We start from the raw sequence: 19614 nt of genomic DNA on the forward strand, positions 1-19614 counted from the left end.
GCAAGGGTATGACTGACAACGTTTTGGTTCCTACTTACATGAGCAATAGAGTTATCCCTTTCACCAAAGAGCCTTTTAATTTTCTGAACTAACATCATATGAGGTGATCTGTCAAGAGTGGGCGACTTGATCAACCTGACTGCATCCATGCAATCCATCTCGATGTCCATTGGGAGAGTAGACCACTGAAGAGCAAGGTTTAAACCCTCATGGCATGCCAAAAGCTCAACTTGAAGAGGTCCGGAGCAGTGTCGTATGGAGCGGCAAGCAGAGAAGACGATGTTGCCGTCGCTGTCGCGAAGGATCATGCCGGCTCCCGTCAAGCCACCATCAGTCTCGATGACCGATCCGTCCACGTTCAGCTTGACACGTCCGGCCGACGGAGGAGACCACTGGATAATGGTGGTATGCTGCACTGGCGGGTGTATGCTTGAAGAACTGTAGCCAACAGGCGGAAGCACCATTTTACCTTTGATTAAATCGGTTGTAGGGAATTGTTGGATGCAACGAAGGGAATCCACATAACTGAGAAGGAAGTGGCGTGATGCTTCAATTGGCATGTTTTTCCAACATTTTGGAGAAAACATGTGTGAATATTCTTTTGTAATTAAAATTGTGCTTCCATGAGAAGCACATATTTGTCTCACATGGAAGCATAGTTTTGCTTCCACGAGAACCACAACTCCGCTTCTCCGAAAAAAAAACATAGCCTGTGTTCCAAAAAAAAGTGAAAAACCGTGGCCGTGCTTCCGGGATCCGTTTTTTCAAGTGTTTGCGTGAACCATTTTTTTCTTTCCCTTTTTCTGTATCCATTTTAGTTTTATTTATCCAGTTTTTCATAGAAACAATTCATCAAAACCTCTTAACATGCGATATAGGTTCAAAGTGTTTGATGCAAGAAATCTAACGGTGAAGATGGTTCAGGATTTGAATGCACGGTTTAGAATGAAAACCGTTTTGAATAAACGAATATATGAAAAAAAAAAGGAAAACAACCAGATTGCGATAAGTGATGCACATGATGTGTGCCATTTATCAGCGTCTAAGAAGATAAGATGACCATCGCAAGGGGTAACCCTTAGCTAGTGATTTCGACGACTTGTTCGTGAAGGCGAGCGATTTAAAAAAATATTAGGGCAAGAGCGATTTTTAATGAACGAACAACAGCCGAAGCCTGCTAAAAACTCCAAGAGCTAGAAGAAGCGGCCCACCCTACTACCAGCAGCACCCTACGTGCGCGCGGGTGGACCACACGCCGCGAAAGCCGCGAGGCCCATCCACACAGCCCCGGGCGTGCGTCCGCCATTGCCGCCTCTCTCTCTCTCTCGCTCGCCTTCGCCTCCACCTCCCCGCGCAACGCGGCACGCCCGCCTCGCCCTCCCTCCCTCCTCGGCGCCGGCGCCGGCGCCCCGTCGATCGATCGCACCGTGAACTCTCCCTCCCCGCCCTCCCCGATTCAGGCTCCCCTTAATTACCGCTCCGATCCGTGGCGCGTGCGCCGCGGCCGCAGGCCTAGGGATTGATTCCGGCCGGGCCAGCACCCGTCCCTGCTTCCGTCGCGCGGAATTCGTTTCTGGCACGGGCAATGATCCGGCGGGTTTTGCTTCTGGGACGACGGTCGGGCTGTGCGGTCGCGGCGGCGAATTCTGTTTCTGTCCAGCTTTGATCCTCCCTGTTGCTGTCAGCTACTCTGCAATTTTTACCTGACGATTGCATGGCTGCGCATACCAGCACTGGTGGATTTTGGAGCGATTGTATCGCTGATTCGGCTGTCGTGTGGTTCGCCGCCATTGCTGTCAGTTTCTGTTGATCCTTGAACTCTGAATGAATGATTGATCTTACAGGGGGACAGGCTTTGATTAGAGACTGTCTAGCGGTGGAAGTGAGGTCAATCGCCGGCACTTTCAGGCCACTTAGACCCGTCATCCGCATCCTCTCCTAGTGTTCAATCAGCCTGTCCCTGGACATGAATGACATTTCACCAACTGTTGTTTCAACTCGTACATTGCACTTGCAAGTGTTTGTTTCGCAGTCCGTCACCAGTCATCGATTGATAAGCTGGAATTGAATGATTGTATATTGTCAGATCAAATGACTAGTTTCAGTCTGTTATAGTACTTCAGAACTCATGTATAATTTAGTTTCCGTATGTTATGTTGCTCGGAACTCATGTAGAATTGTTTGGGTTCAGTTAACTGGTACTACATATATTGCATGTGTTTATTTGTTCGCAGTCCGTAACCGGTGATCGATGGATAGGCTGGAATTGAATGCTTGTGTGTTGTCAGATCAAATGAGAAGTTTGTATCTGTTATACTCAGAACTCATGTAGGAGAATTAGTGTCAATCTGTTATACTCGGAACTCATGTACAATTGTTTGTGTTCAGTTAACTGGTACTACATACATCGCATGTGTTTGTTTCTTTGCAGTCCGTAACCAGTGATCGTTGGATAAGCTGGAATTGAATGCTTGTGTATTGTCAGATCAAAGGACTAGTTTCAGTCTGTAATACTTTGAGCCTATGCTTCTAATATGGTCCGGAGTGATGTCCGTTAGACGAGCATAGCAGTGATGTTCATGTTGCTGAAATCCACATGTGGTGTATGATAGTCGTTGATAGGTGACGCTTCTGGTGGCAGCTAACAGAGTGTACCATTATTTCCTCACAGCTTTGTGCTGGTTCAGTCCAAAATGGTACAGGTAGATTTAGACAGGTTTTTGTGTAACATAACATCTGGACATCAATCATGCCCGTTTCTTTGTCTGCATTGTGGACTAGATCAGCACGAGTTTTTTCATTGCCCTCCGACGTTATCCAGTTCTTGTCAGGCTGACTGAAACCCATCACAAATGTTTAGCTGAGATGTGTTACACATCGCCGGCATGATTTCACTTTCAATAGCTGCCCTGCCGGACCATGTTCTCTGAAGCTTCGTAGGATTTTTCATTTTCCCAGTCTGATGTGCTATATCACAGCTATTATTTCCACTTATTTAGATGATATTGCTCGCCAACTGACACCGCAGCTTTTAATACGCAGCAACTTAGTTGCCAGTACCAAGACTTTATCAGAAAAAAGGTGTGGAGAAGACTGCAAGTAGCCATCAATATGTAGAGTAAGTTTTTTTGTTTCTTCATAAATAGGAACTTTTGTCTTGGGCTGTTTCTCCTTTGTTACCTATGAAGATAATTAGGGACAACAGTAGATCACAATTCATTGGTATAAAATGCAGGAGTGTATTGCATCCGTTGCTGTGTGCTCAGCTTTTGGGGCATTTCTTTCTCTGTTCCCTCCTCACCAAAACTTTACACTTTTGTTCCTGCCCATTCCTTTGGTACCAATTATTCGTATACCCTGCAGAAGTTGAACCACTATTTTACCCTACGGACTATCAACTGTTAGTGTTGGATGCACATATCAAGAGAATTTCCTTCCAAAAGCTTCACTATTTGTAACAAGCGTGGTTGATTAAATGACAAGAAACTTTACTATTGCATGCATAGTTCAGAGCATATCATTTTGATTCCTAAAGACTAACAGAGCCTGCTTAACAAAACTTGTGCAGGTAGTTCTGAGATGAGACAAGTGTTTTAAGAGACAATGAGACAATATCATTTGATACTGAAGGTTCTACCCTGAAGTTACTCTCTGCCATTATTGACTGAATGAACACAAACAATTCTACATGAGTTCCACTGGTTAGCTAGCTATTACACAACTCTGCTCTACGCTGTAACAACAGCTGGTGGGCTTGTGTCGTTACTCGAACCAGTATAATCCTGGAACGCATGATTGCCTCCAGAGTTAAAGGTCAGGCTGCTCTACTCTGAAGTGTTGGTTGAGGTACCTCCCACCACTACTAGTTGCTATGCTGCGTGTTCTTCAGGCCGCCTTTTTCGGCAGATCTTCTCTTTACAAGGGATATTTTTTGGGTCACCTACATTTATGTACACCATATGCTTTACAAAGTCCTTTACATGGCGGATGCTGTTTGTCAAGAGGACATGGGCAGTGATGCCTTTGGAAATATTCTCTGTCCTGGGGCTAGGATTGCTAGGGGATCATACATGTGTTTCCTCCGCTCAAATGTCTCCCACCTCGCCCCGAAGTGGGCTTTCCACTGCTGCTGGGTGGTGTAGGGCGCTAGGTACTGCTTCATCCCGACGCCCGCCTTGTCGCAGAAGTCTACGATCTTGTCGTTGAGGCTCACCGCATGCTCGACGCTGCCGTGGCCTGAGGCGGACGGTGCCGACGACAGGAACCCCACCAGGTAGAAGATTTCTTCCTCCGGTATCACCACTGACGTCCTGTTGTCCCACCTGCGCCCCACAATGTGTCAATTTAACCACTTGATCCGTTACCACCAAACCTACGTACAACCAGAGGGTAAAAATTTTAGGTTTCTGATGGAACTGCTTTGCTTACTTTGATCTGTTTACTGGGTAGAGGAGTATGGGGCCATTGTTGCTGTCTTTCAGGATCTTGCCGAAGACCTCCCGCGCGAACCGGTGGATGGTGCTTCTCGGGATGAGGAGGTTGAGCCATGGGTGTGGAACCTCCCAGAGGCCCTGGGCCCTGAGCTTGAGCTCGGAGGAGTGCACCCTGTCCAGGAACTCGAGGTACGTGACATCGGTGTGGAAGAGGGTTGACTGTATGTATCTCAGCCGAGACAGCAGCACACCAACCTCCTGCAAAGACAAAGACAAAGATTAGATTAATTGAAAACCACACACAACCTGGGCGGGCCAAAGGCGTCAACATCTGCATTTGTATGTACATGGGGCGAGAAAATGATTAATCAACTCACCTGTTCCATGATGTCAGCCTCATCAGGGTCGAAGTTCTTGGTCATCTCAAGGCAGTAGAGCACCTTCCCGTCCGACTGGAAGTGGCTCGCCTGCACCGGGTCCTGCGGCTTGAACGACGTCCTCCAGTTGTTGAGGATGCCCGTCCGGTTGATGATCACGAACCCTTCGATGTAGTCGAAGGTCTCCTCCGCCGAGATGAGCGCCTCCTGGTCCTCGGTGAAGCTCGCGAAGTCCGAGTAGAGGACCCGGATCCACCTCACCTGCAATCGTATCCAAGAGATCAGTCCAACTGAATGAAATGTGACAAATGATTGATTTGCTCGTGTGATCATGTATTCACGTACCATCTTTGGTGCAGGTTCGAGGGCGATCCTGGCTCTGGTGATGATCCCGAACTGGCCCAGGCCGCCGAGAGCGCCGTAGAAGAGGTCGGAGTTCTCCTCGGGCGAGCAGGTGACGACATCTCCTCTCCCTGCATTTGGTGTTCATGGGACGATGGATCAGGTACAGATGTAGTTACTGATTAATTTGTTGCTGACTACTCCTAGTTAATGATGATGCCTGGTGCTTAATTAATTTGTGTGGCTGGGTTTGTATGAGACCTGTCACAATCTCCAGCTGGTTGACATTGCTGACCTGCGGTCCTTGCCGGAACGCCTGGCCGCTGACCCCGGCATTCGACAAGGTGCCGCCGACAGTCAAATGGAGGTAGTCGGTCCACGACTTGGGCGCCAGCCCGTGCTTGAGCGTCTCATGCAGCACGTTGATCCAGAGCGCGCCTCCGGGGGCGTCGACATAGGCAGGCACCCCGGCGCCTCCGCTCTGCACCACCCGCATCATGGCGCTGCCCCCGAGTGACTCCATCCGGACGACGATCCCGCCGGCGGCCTGGGACTGGCCCAGCAGCGAGTGCCCGTGTCCGCGCGCAGCGACGGTGAGCGGCGAGCGCTCGCCCAGCTGGAACACGCGGCGCACGGCGGCGGCGACGTCGGCCACGGAGCCCGGGTGCAGCACGGCGGCCGGCAGCAGGCTGCAGCGGTTGCCGAAGTCCCGGGCCGCGGTGGCCAGGTCGTGGAAGCTGAGGTGGCCGTCGAGCCGCAGCGGGCCCAGCGGCGCGAGCACGCCCTCGTCCGGCACGTGCATGGTCACCCCGCCCAGGGCGAGCAGCAGCAGCAGCTTGAGGCAGCACACCACCGACACCCTCACCATGGCTGCCTCCCCGGACTAACTTTATATATACCTCAGGAAAGCTGCGCGGCCAACCCCGATTAGCTAGCCCTCCCCAAGTGTCCACGCAGTTCGGCAGGTTGGTGGACGGCAAGCCGGCGCCGGCGGAGGAAACTTGCAAGGGAGAACAACCAACCTGCCTATAATTACCGGCGCGCGAGTGAGTTCTTGGCTTGCTGGAGGGTGCAACAGGAGCGGCGGAGAGAGACAAGGGGGAGAGTGAAGGGCGTCGTGGGGATGGATGGAGGGAGGAGTGGGAGGGAGGGGCAGATTTAAAGGGCGCGCGCGGGCGGGCCGGCTGGGTGGCGACGCCGACGCAGCCGCAGCAGCAGCAGCAGCAGGGGGGGACGTGAGTGGCGCGGTCAACCAATCGCGGCCACTGCTGGGTCGTAGAAGTAGAACCCGTACGAAGACCGACTGCTTGGTTTCCCTGTTGCTTTTGCTTGCACATTCTGGACGGAGACATGCCGTAGTGGCGCAAATGTTTCTTTTTACAGCCCGGTCTCCGCCGTCTCGTCCATCTGAAGCATGTATGCATGGGCGGGGTGCCATGTGTCTGCCTCTGCCGGCCGTTAAACGTACCCCAGTGGAAGAGACACGACTCCAATATCTGACTCTCAGCCGATCGAGCATCGGATCGATTCCGCATGGAGCGCCAGCCGCGGCAAAGATCATATATTCTCCATGGATCATGCAGGTGTGTTCCTCCCAGTGGCACCAGGCTCCGGCATAGCGAAGCGCTGTCGTGCCCTGCCGGCCGGATTTGTAAATTCCCGTGGCGACGCGACACCGGCGGGTCGACGGACGGATCTTCTCCGAACCTCGTTGCGCTCGCAGTCGCAGGGTCACATGGCGCGCATGAGGCTGTCCGCGCCCAGCCCGCAGCGACGCCTACATGCTTTGTGCCATGTTCACATGCTGTTCACCATCGCCAGACAGTGATACGCTCTCGTCAATATATTTTTTTACCTTAAAAACGTATGGGCTTGGATCATCACACCTGGTAAATAACGACTAGTTGTTTCTCTTCTCTTCCGGAGACTGACTGACCGACCAGAGCAGCTGCTGTCAAATGATATGCAGTTATAATTATTGGAGGATGAATGGCTTGACCACTTGGCTGGCGTGCATTCTCACCCACCCTTGTTTTTCCCTCCCCGGTTAACCGCGTCCGCGTACGTAGCAATCATGCACGCAGGCGCAGGTGGGAGAGGAGAGGTCGGAGGAGGCGTGGGGGCCGTGACCAGTTAGTTTCTCGTATCCAACAGCATCCCCCTGACGGCGACGTGTACAGGTACGTACACCATACAGGCAACCACCCTTTGTGGTACGACTTGGACCGTCGCGTGCCCTCTCACGTGCGTACGTGGGTTCCTGGCCACGTACGACGCACGTACACATGCGCTGCGTGGAAGGATCGGAAATTTGGAGTCCGGGGTAACAAAATAGGAGTAGAAAAAGAAAGAGGCTGCGATCGATGTGAAACCGACCGACACCGACACGACGCGATGGACGGGCACTGGCCGACGGGGTGCGTGCGGACAAGTGGTTCGGTCGAACTCGACCCAGAGGGAGGCCAAAAGAAAGCAAAGCAGGGGGCGCGGGTCCTGGTCAGGGCGGAGACCGCTTTGACCGTTGTGTCGAGTCCATCGCCCCGGGCGGCTGCGTATGTGGCTGGCTGGTTGGCAGGCTCCACAAAGGGAGATTCCTTCCACCCTTCGCGCACGTCTCTCACATGCCGCAAATGCTGCCGTTTAATTCGTTAACTATTCTGCTTCCGGGAGGCAACTTCTACTGCTCCTGTCGTACCCTGTTGCGCAGGGCGTATGGTGAGACATTTTCCTTCGTGCGTCCATCGTTTGTGCATTTTTGAAACAATTTAGGGCATTTCCAACGACGACGCCTGAACCATCCGCATCAATTTCGACGGTCCGGATGCAATTTACCATCCAACACGATATCCTGTCGGTCCGCATAACAGTCTCGCTAACCGGACACAAACTAAGGACGGCTTTACAGGACGCAAACTAAGGACACACTGCCCATCTTGTACTACGCAGCCGTCCAACCAGGATATGTCCGTAGCCAAGTATCCCCCCGGCCGACACCCTCCATGGCGGACATCACTCTCGACGTTGTTCGGTCAAATGCCTGATCTTTTTTGCTGAATTTCTTGTTACTTTCTAGAGTAAGCATGATAGCGGAGTACTTGATGATAGAGAATGAGTTGATGTGCTATGTGTGGAAGGCCGTATCTGCCAACTTTGTAGGCATGAGGCAAGGGGGCTCGTTGTTTGGGAAGAATGTGTGTGTTTCGTTTCTTGAACAAAAGCACTTTGCGCCCTGCAACGCGCATCTGGTCCATAGTTGCAATGTGAAGTCACTGGCCCAGCGGTGGTACACCATCTTCAACGTCGTCATGAAGTTTTGTAGTGCGATTGCACGAGTGGAAACAATGTGGCCATCGGCCTTGTCAACCTGGAGATCGTTGTTGCTCTACATGTTGGTCAATTCGTCGATCCACTCAATGTTTGAAATTGATAATTATCACGTTGGCTAGCGCGAATGTGCTTTTGTGATGTACTACAGGATCGAGGGTAGATCATTTGCATTCATAGATTGTCGTATGAAGCTCAAGGGCAATAGTGTGTGGGATGCCTTGTGTCGATTACTACTCAAGTATCGTTGAGTTTTGAATCGATGAATTTGAAAAGCTTGTTGAACATCCGATTATCTCAGATATAAAATTTACATTTGAACTATTTTTAAGGGAAATTTTTGATCTATTCATTTTTAATCATGATGGTACAATGAACACCAGTAATAATAACAATACATCTAGATCCGTAGACCACCTAGTGACAACTATAAGCAAGCCGAAGGCGCGGCCGCCATCATCGCCCTTCCCCTCGCTGAAGCCAAGCAAAGCTTGTAGGCAGTCAGAAAGTTGTCGTGTTAAGACCACATAGGACCAGCGCACGAGAATAGCAACCACCACCGATGACGAGTATCGTAGATCGGAAGGATCCAACCCGAAAACACACGAATGTAGACGAACTACGAGCAAATCCATCAAAGACAGATCCCACACACATTGACGATGCTACACGCACCACTGTGACAAGATCTAGGCGGGAAGAATCTTATTTCATCTTTAGGGAGTCGTCGTTGTCTCGTTTTCCTGAGCAGGGCTCAAACCCTAACAAAATTCAAAGAAACATCTAAAACTGAAGCCCTCATACCGGCAAGGGCCGAAATCCACCGAGCCCTGTGGCCCTAAGGCTACCGAAGACAAGGCGGACCGGTGGCGGCGCCAGCAGAAGGAAGAGGAACCCCAGGCTCTCTGTTTTTTTTTTGGAGAAGAGACGGCTGATCTATTGTTGTACAGGAATATTTGCAAGCTATTTATGAATGAATGGTGATATTTTCTATGATTATTTTGAGTGCTACGGATAAAGAAAACAGGCGTTTAGAAGATAGTGTAGGATGACCAGCTCGTGGACTAGTCCACACACAAATACCTTGTTCCTTTTAGCCTCAGCTTTTTTTTAAGGATGGTCATATACATGTTGCATAACTTTACTAGTTTAGTATATGCCATGGCCTTCTCGCGAAAAACAAGGTCAAGATTTTTCATATCAGAGTAAAAGTTGTCACGATGCTACCGTTAGGAGGTAAAATGTGGAATGTACTCTTAAACAAGTTCTTTTCAAGCATATTCTGCTACGTATTCTGGAGAGAACGGCAATCACTTGGTGGAATGGATATATTCACGGCCGGGGTTGCTTCCAGAACACCGCCTCAAGTTGGGCCAGGCCAACCACTACACCAAGAAGCGCATGGCAGCCCGTGCGCCATCGATGGTGCTGGCGACGACCACTTTTGGCACTTGACCTGTTGACTGCTTCCATCTGTGTCAATGCCGTCCACACAACCCGTCATCGCCAGACACGTGAACGCACACACTTTTTTGCGAGCACTTTCATTTCGCACATCCTTCCATTTTTGCATTTCCTTTTTATTTTACCGTCAGACGTCAAAGCAGTACTTCTTTTGGACGGGAAAGTCAAACTCGTACTTGCAACCAGGGCGGTAAGTACCACCTCAGGCCGTGGCAGTACAAAGATGCTGACTGTATCATTACACAGACAGGGAGAACATCATCTAGTACATCTTTTCGAGAAAACAACCTCGTGTCCTGACGTGTAAAAATCCCCTGTCTACGACCAATTATATGGGCACTTGGCACAGGTGTTCCCCCTTTGTTTCCGTCTACTCCATGTCTCTGTGTGCGCGCACTGGCTGGCTCGTCAGCTGATGTGTGACCAGCAGCACCGTACTGTCACGCTCACAGAGAGAGAGAGAGAGAGGGGATGATATTTGTGCATGCATGCGCCGGACTTGGCGGCGAGGGCGGCCGGAGAGCGATCGCCGGTGCGGCCCGGCCTCGGGATGTCGGGGAAGTGGAGCGGTGGACTCGCCGGGGCCCCGCGCCCCACGTGTCCCGCCTGGCGTTTCTCCTGTCGCGCGGGCTTTCGGCTCGCGGGCCCTGCCGTCCCGTGCCGACGTGCCGGCTCCCGGGGAGGGGCACGGATCCGACTGGGGGGCCGTGGCCCGCCATGCGTGCTCCAGGGATCCGATCATGTCTGCTTTTGGAACAGGAGCATGGCACATTAGTTCACTACATGATATCATGCTCATCTAGTGCTATAGTAGTTCTATCAGAGGTACATTGACTGCCGTTTAGAATTTTCTGGCTCACGGACTCACAGTTCTTTCCCGACGGCATGTTTTTCCCCTCGCAAAAGCGTTTCTAAAAATACATGTTGTATAGGACATCTTCAACGCTGATTCTCAAACCGTCCGCATCGGACCGTGTGGCCCGAACATGTTTTGACATCCAACGCGGCCCCGTGTCGGTCCGCCAACCTGTCCGGACGTCATCTTTTTCGCAAATTGGAAACAAAAACTAGGGAGCAAGGGTTTTGCGGGCGCCCAGACCACTACCACGCCTATTTTTTGACTGTCCTGACCCACCCAAAAAATTTACTGGTCTCTCCCGCGCTTTCAATCTAACGTCCGCGCCACTTGGCGCTGGCCGGTATGTAGGCAGACACCACGTCTCGAGAAACCAACTCTGGCCGCTGCGCTGCATTTAAGTGGGCTCACCTGCACTTCGCATGGCCGGGCCGCGGCCATTTAGGCGTGCACCGGGATGCACACATCCACATGCATCGTCTCCGAGCCCCTCCTCACTTTGAGCCCTTTCTCCTCCTCGGGCATCTTCAACTCCTACGATGCCAAAGTCCTGGTTCTTCATGTCGGTAGGGGAAAACAACATAAATTTGTCGTGGCGGATCATGCATGGTGCCACTGCCCTCCCTTGCCAGGCCCCTTCGCATCCACGGCGGCCGGCTACTTTAGAAAAGGAGGAGACCGTCATCTCCTCCGATGGCGAGGAGGACTAGAAGCCGTCGCAGGAGCATCGACCACAGCAGCAGCCACGCCTCCTCGCGGAGGGGCTCTGATGGACAAGGAATTTGTCTGTCAGATGGAGCTCACGACAAAGCGATCACTCCATCAGATTGGGTCGCTCCATCAGATTGGCCTGGCGCCACAGTTGCCGCCATCCCCGCCGCGCTACCGTGTGAAGTGGGAGCCGGCGTCCCCTCTTCGGCAGGTGAAGGAGGAGCCCACATCACCCCCTCTTCGGCATCAAGGAGGAGCCACCGTCCCCGCCATGCAACCGCGGCGTTCAGATCGGCTGCCGCGTGAAGTAGGAGCCGGCCTCGCCGCCAGCACACAACCACTACAACCGTGACGTCTAGATCGGACATCGCGTCAAAGATGAGCGGCCGCCGACAATCACCAAGGCGCGAGGCCGCATACTCCAGTACCTCAGATGCGGTGGTGGCAGCGGTCCCTCTGGCTCAAGGGTCATCATGTTTGAGGAGCATCGGGCGGCGAGGCAATAGGAGCGCTGCGGGCTGCTCAACGCTGCTCGCCACTCTGTGTTCGACAAGTCAGACGTAGCGTCAGAATGGGTCCACAATGACACAGACCTTGCCACCGCCTGGGCCCTCGAATGCCCCGTCACCATCGTGGAAACGACCGTCAGGTGCCGCTGCCTCCTTGACGGCGAATCCACCAATGTCGCGGGGAGTGGTCACTTAGCGACTGGGGCAAGGCCGCCGCCAGGATTCTGCGTGCGCTGTTGGAATTGGTCGCGACAGCCCTCTGCAACACATGAGGAAGCGGAGCGGCTCTTTCCCGAGCGCCAACGGCCGGACAAGGCTATCGCATCCCACTAGCGCCCTACCTCCGCTGGAGGGACGACGACGACAAGGACGGTGACGGTGGTGCGGCCGGGCAGGGTGACCATGCGTATGAGGTGGTCATCCGATACAAGTTATAGTTTTTTGTTTTCAGTTAAACGGCTGAAATATCGTTCGTATATGTAAATTATCGAACTTGAATGAAATCCGATGTGTTTGCTTAAAATTTTCTAGTTATTTCAAATCTTATTTGAAATGTACCCGACTAGATTTGGATGGCCGCGTCCTGCATCCATGTCCGCGGACTGACTCTCCCCGGTCCGCGGACGGATGCTTCGTCCGATTTGCGGGTCAATGTGGGAGATGCGCATCTTCGGTGTCGGGAAACGTTGCATGGAAAACAAAAAAAATTCTACGCACACGCAATGATCTATCCATGGAGATGCATAACAACGAGGGGGAGAGTGTGTCTACATACCCTCGTAGACCGTAAGAGGAACCGTTTCTCAAGGTAGTTGATGTATTTGAACTTCTTCGCGCTTCAACCGATCAAGTACGGAATGCATGGCACCTCCGCGTTCTGCACACGTTCAGCTCGTTGACGTCCCTTGCCTTCTTGATCCAGCAAGACATCAAGGTAGTAGATGAGTTCTGTCAGCACGACGACATGGTGACGATGATGGTGAAGTGATCCTCACAGGGCTTCGCCTAAGCACTACGAAGATATGACCATGGGAGTAAACGGTGGAGGAGGACGCCTGTAACGCCTCGGACACACCCGCCGGTGGTCGTTACTCCTGGCGGGATCTAGACTGGCCCCACAGATCAATACTAGTCTTTTCTGTGCACTTTGTCCTCACTCATGCGCACCCGGGAGCAACTTCCCGGTCGGTCACCCATCCTGACACTACTCCAAGCTGAGCACGCTTAACTTTGGAGTTCTATCCGAATGGGCTCCCGGAAAAGAAGGAATTCCGTATTGATATGAGTAGTCTATCATCCCTAATAAGTCAGGCTATCACATACACCCCCACTCAGAGGAACCGACGTCCTCGTCGGGCCACAGGAACGTTCCCTCTTGACACATACGTCTGTGCTTCCAGTCCAGTACATGTGCCATGTCGTGTGCCACGACGGGTCACAAACGTCATGAACAACATGACCACGCACCTGTTCGCAACCATCCATGTAACCGCGAGGGTCGGCTCTGATACCAACTTGTAACGCCCCGGACACACCCGCCGGTGGTCGTTACTCCTAGCGGGATCTAGACTGGCCCCACAGATCAATACTAGTCTTTTCTGCGCACTTTGTCCTCACTCATGCGCACCCGGGAGCAACTTCCCGGTCGGTCACCCATCCTGACACTACTCCAAGCTGAGCACGCTTAACTTTGAAGTTCTATCCGAATGGGCTCCCGGAAAAGAAGGAATTCCTTATTGATATGAGTAGTCTATCATCCCTAATAAGCCAGGCTATCACAACGCCGCACATGGCTAACAATTGTCTGGGGTGTGCTAGGGGCGCCCCCACATATATATAGGTGGGAGGGGGAGGGGAGAGGCCAGGAGGTGCCCCAAGTAGGACCGAATCCTACTTGGGTTCCTCCTGGCCCTTCCTTATTTATCGGAGGGGGAAGGAAAGAGGAGGGCGGAGAAAGGGGGAGGCCAAATTCCCCCTTTCCTTTCTCTTCCCCCCTTTCCTTCTCCCTTTGGTTCGGCCCATATGGGGGGCGCACCAGCCCCTGGTAGCTGGTGCGTTTTCCCTCTTGGTGCATAAGGCCCATATCTTTTGCCGGGCCTGCCCGGAACCCCTTCCGGTGACCCGATATGTACCCGGTACCCTCCGGAATACTTCCGGTGTCCGAATACTATCGTCCTATATATCAATATTTACTTATCGACCATTTCAAGACTCATAGTCATGTCCGTGATCTCATCCGAGACTTCAAACAACATTCGGCCACCAAATCACATAACTCATATAATACAATATCGTCATCAAACATTAAGCGTGCGAACCCTACGGGTTCGAGAACTATGTAGACATGACCGCGAGACACCTCTCCGGTCAATAATCAATAGCATAACCTGGATGCTCATATTGGCTCCTACATATTCTACGAAGATCTTTATCGGTCGAACCATTATGACAACATACGTTATTCCCTTTGTTTATCGGTACGTTACTTGCCCAAGATTCGATCGTCGGTATCTTCATACCTAGTTCAATCTCGTTACCGACAAGTCTCTTTACTCGTTCTGTAATACATCACCTCGTGACTAACTCCTTAGTCGTTTGCTTGCAAGCTTATGATGTGTATTATCGAGAGCGCCCAGAGATACCTCTCCGATACTCGGAGTGACAAATCCTAATCTCGATCTATGCCAACTCAACAAACACCTTCGGAGATACCTGTAGAGCATCTTTATAATCATCCAGTTCTGTTGTGACATTTGATAGCACACAAGGCATTCCTCTGGTATCCGGGAGTTACATAATCTCATAGTCGAAGAAATATGTATTTGACATGAAGAAAGAAATAGTAATAAAACTGAACGATCATTATGCTAAGATAACGGATGGGTCTTGTCCATCACATCATTCTCTTAATGATGTGATCCCATTATCAAATGACAACTCATGTCCATGGTTAGGAAACCTTAACCATCTTTGATCAACGAGCTAGTCAAGTAGAGGCTCACTAGGGACACGGTATTTGTTTATATATTCACACATGTATTTAGGTTTCCGATCAATACAATTCTAGCATGAATAAGGAAATATAAAATAACAAATTTATTATTGTCTGTAGGGCATATTTCCTTCATCCGGACCTTTGAATCGTCCACAACCGTTCGGACCAAGCGATCCGGACACAGTTTGTCATCCAACGCGATGCCCATCGCTCCATGGATTGGTCTCGACGTCCATTTTCTCGTAAACCCGACGCAATCAAGCGGGACTTTGCGGGTGCCCGGACCGCCGCCACGGACGCGTCCGCCATCTTGGTCCCACCCAAAATACTATTCTGTACCCGCACCCTTTCTCGCGCGAAGTGGTTACCGCGCATTTATGCCGACTAGGGCCTCATTCATGCTGGCTTAGAGAAGATGCCACCTCTCATTGGAGCCGGCATTGAAGGGGTGCGCTGGCCGGTCTCTGCGCTTATTCCAATGTCAAAGATGCGTGAATGGGCATGACCGGACGACTCTGTATCGCATTCAAACCGGCTCCCGTCCATCCACCTGCTAGCATTAAACACGCACAACAACTGAGAAACCCACTTCAATCGCATTGACATAACTTGCCGCTTGGCCTGACTGACACCTACTATTTAAACGTTGCCTCCTCACCCGACACGAATATCACCGCACCATGCCCGCCATGACCTCTAGCTCTAGAGCAATTTGGGTGAGCCTCTGGACGGAGCAGAAGCAGGAGCTGGCCGACATTGCGGCCGACTGGCAGGCACATTGTGCGAGACAAACTAAGGCTAGCTTGCCGGCCACCACCGGAGGTCAGCGACGAGGACCGGATGATGAAATAGGTGTCGGGCGATGAGCCGGTGCTCTCGCCCGCGCATGCGCACTTCAACCCCGCCATGTTGGAAGAGCAATTGGCGCTGCCTGTGTTGGCGTTTCGGCAGCCGCAGGAGGACAAAAGCTAGAACACTTGTCTCCTCGATGAACACCGGCTCGTGGAGGTACAAATCTTTGGCAAGCAGGCGAACGATGACGCCATCGCAGCCATGCTCATGGAGGATCCAGGATTCCCAGATGTACTAGTCCATGTACAGTGCCCGCGATAACTACCATGATTGATGGTGGTTGTGTTTCCTGCGGACAGAGAGAGATGCCATGTTCTCGGAGGTCAACGCAGAGGACAAAGAGGCACATGAGACCACAGACGGTGCCCGCTCTGCGTCGGCCGCGTCGCCACCACAGTTCACGCCTCGGTGCTATGACCACGATATCGACACATCCATGCTCAGCGCCATTGACATGGCAGACTCTAGTGAGGAAGGGATGCCGCTATGGCTTGGGTCCCAGGAGGGCCATGCCCCTGTCTTATTCCTCCCCTCACATCTCGGAGCTCACAATCGATGAGCTTGCCAGATATGTGAAAGACAGGATGTGGGACACAGACTCCGCCACGGCTGGCGATAATTTAGACTAGGTTAGAAAAGTCTCGTTCACTTTTGTTTATTTGAAATATGTTGAAAATGTAATGAATTTGGTTCGGTTTAAATAAAATTATCCGGTAAGGGTCGTTAGATTTTTTCAAATTTGCTTTGAAATGTATGCAGACACAGTTGGATGGCCGGCTCCCATATTACTGCCCGCAGACGAATAGTGTGTCCGTTTTAGGGGTCAGCGTTGGAGATGCCCCAACCCTCAAAACGGATACACTATTTGTCCGAACATGCGCGCAGACTTGTCCGGACCGGTTCACATACACGGATACGAGAGCTGGCTATCGAACCATGTCTGCTAAAACCCCGCCCCTATTTTTCTATTAAGTGTGCAACACTCAAAATAATTATAGAAAATAACACAATTCATCCATATATAACTTGAAAATATCCCTAGTACAATAATAGTCCAAATGTAAATGTAAATATTACATCCGAGATAACCCGGATGTTCAACAAGTTTTTCGAATTCATCGATTCCAATTTCAACAATGCTCGAGTCAGAATACGCCCCTCGAGTTTCATCCAATAATGTATAAATATAAATGGCTTGCCCTCTATCCTATGGTATAGTACGACATCATGTCCAGCCTATACAACATGATGATTATCAAGTTGCAACATTGTGTGAATCAATGAATTGAACAACACGTGGAGCAACAAGCAAAACTTCCGATCTTCATGGTTGACGAGCCCAATAGCCACATTTCCCCTACTCGTGCAACCGCATCGCTAAACTTCATGACGAAGTTGGAGATGGTGAACCACGTTGGGTTAGCGACTTCACATTGTAATCATGGATCATGTGCAAGCCGTTGGGTGTGAAGTGCTTTTGCAAATGAACCGAAGCATGCACGGTTTGCCAAAACGTTGAGCACCTTGCCTCATGCCTACAAAGTCCGCATGTATGACCTTTTACACATCACACATCAACTCATCCTCCATCACTGAGCATCCCGCCATCGTGCTTACTATAGAAAACAACAAGAAGTTCAACAAAAAAGCTCTATGACATTTGGCCGAATACCTGTTAGGCATGGTGTCCGCCTTGGACGGCGTCAGCAGGGGGGTTACGTGGCTCCAGACAGATTCTGGATGAACAACGGGGTAGTCTAAGGCAGGAAGGTGCACGAGTGGGGGTTAACTAGCTTTTCAGGTTAACCTTGTAAAATGAAACATATTTACCGTGACACTACAGTGGTTGTCATCCCTCGGAAGAAGCGCCTATCGGTGAAACGATTGAGAAGAGGACGAGAGGGAGGATGATTAAGTTAGGGGAGAGAGGAAAGGCAAAGTGTACTTTGGTATTGTCATAGTCTTGTTCCCACTTCCCACAAAAAGTACATTTACAATCTATAAGGGCATCCTATGGTTTCTAAGGTGTCGACACACAATCTTGATAATGATATCAAGAGTGTGTGAAAATTTCAATGAGATGTCCATTTTCACTTGATACTTTCTCTAGACTAGTTCCCCTTCAGTTCTAGCTAATAGTAAAAGGGACATCCCATCCTACTACCTCGAGAGTCGAAACAAATTAAAGGAAGAAGCGGATTCGTTCACCTATTTTCCAAATTGTATGCACTACTGGTAAACTACACGTGCCTTGGACGTGAGAGTTTAGATAATCAAAGTACCACCAAGTATTCATATCAGATTCGCATTAAGTATAACATGTACGTTTGATTCATGTAATTCATCTCATTGAAAATTCAATTATAGCTATAGAATATTCTATGACTATGATACATACTGCACAAAACTCAAATTAAATGTATAAGGATAGCAAAGTACTCTATCTGGAAAGATAAATGGATTGTACGAAGATGTTGCCTTGGCCTTTGTAACACCCCGGATGTAATTTACCTTATTTATATTCCAACTCTTGCCTTTTCCGGCACTAAGTTATTCTATTTCATCATTGTCGGGTTTTTGTCTTTGTGTAGTTTTGTCTTTGTCATGCATCTCATATCATGTCATCATGTACATTGCATTTGCATACGTATTCGTCTCATGCATCCGAGCATTTTCTCCGTTGTCCGTTTTGCATTCCGGCGCTCCTATGTCCTCCGGTGTCCCTTTCTACTCTTTTCGTGTGCGGGTGTTAAACGTTTTCGGATTGGACCGAGACTTGTCATGCGGCCTTGGTTTACTACCGGTAGACCGCCTGTCAAGTTTCGTGCCATTTGGACTTCGTTTGATACTCCAACGGTTAACCGAGGGACCGAAAAGGCCTCGTGTGTGTTGCAGCCCAACACCCCTCCAAAGTGGCCCAAAACCCACCTAAACCTTCTCCATCACCTAGGCCGTTCGATCACGATCGCGTGGCCACAAACCGCACCTCATTTGGACTCTCCTAGCTCCCCCTACCTATAAATATAGCCCTCCCCCGAAATTTTCGGGTCATTTCTACCCTAGACCTAGCTCCTCCTCCTTCCGCCGCGCCGGACGTGTCCGTTCCGGGCGGACAGAGCCGCCGCCGCCACTCCCGTCACGCCACGTGGCAGGCTCCCCACATCGCCGCCGGCCCCGGCGGCCCAGTTCGCCCCCCCGAGCCCATCTCCTCGCGCCGCCTGGGAGCGCCTGACGCCGCCTGCTGCCTTGGTCGCTGCCCGCGCTTCTCTGCCGCGCCGCCGCACGCATCACCGGCCGCCTCCTCCGCCGGAGCACCGCCGCCGCACGCATCACCGGCCGCCTCATTTCATCTCATTGCATCATTTTCATTTGAGCTCATCTTGATGCCTGAAATGCTGTTGGAAGAGGGCTATGTGATGATAGTTTCAGATCTGTTACAGCAAATGCACTTCTGTCATTTTTGCCATGATTAATGTGTGCATGCTATGATCCTGAGCTCTACATGTGTTTTGAAGTATGCCATGCCATATTTACAGGGGTGTATGCCATGCATTTTTGTGATCTTCGTGATGACTAGCACAAGCATGCAAAGTAGCTTACTCAATGATGCTGATTTCAGGGACTTAGAATTTCACTAAGTCCTTGCCCTGTCATTATTTTTATGCCATATGTTCTTGTTGTTTCCTAGTGATCCGTGCCTCTTTCGAGCATGGTCAGTAAGGATGTTTTGTAGATAATGTTGTGCTCTATC

General features: G+C 50.8%; 1 protein-coding gene and 1 pseudogene across 1 annotated transcript; one reads left to right on the forward strand and one right to left on the reverse strand.

Annotated features, from left to right (window-relative positions):
- Positions 1-3661: 3661 nt before the first annotated feature.
- Positions 3662-6276, reverse strand: LOC125546072 (cytokinin dehydrogenase 4). The gene is made up of 5 exons (XM_048710203.2): positions 5414-6276; positions 5156-5283; positions 4811-5071; positions 4429-4691; positions 3662-4322 (listed from the first exon to the last, which is right to left on the reverse strand). The coding sequence occupies exons 1-5, from the start codon at positions 6018-6020 to the stop codon at positions 3998-4000; spliced, it is 1584 nt and encodes a 527-aa protein (XP_048566160.2). The 5' UTR covers positions 6021-6276; the 3' UTR covers positions 3662-3997.
- A 3-nt stretch (positions 6277-6279) lies between these two features.
- LOC147981699 (uncharacterized) lies at positions 6280-8792 on the forward strand (annotated as a pseudogene).
- The last annotated feature ends 10822 nt before the right edge of the window (positions 8793-19614 follow it).

Source organism: Triticum urartu, chromosome 3A, assembly GCF_056163025.1.
Source record: "Triticum urartu cultivar PI428250 chromosome 3A, HENAU_Tu73, whole genome shotgun sequence".
Classification (NCBI taxonomy): Eukaryota; Viridiplantae; Streptophyta; class Magnoliopsida; order Poales; family Poaceae; genus Triticum; species Triticum urartu.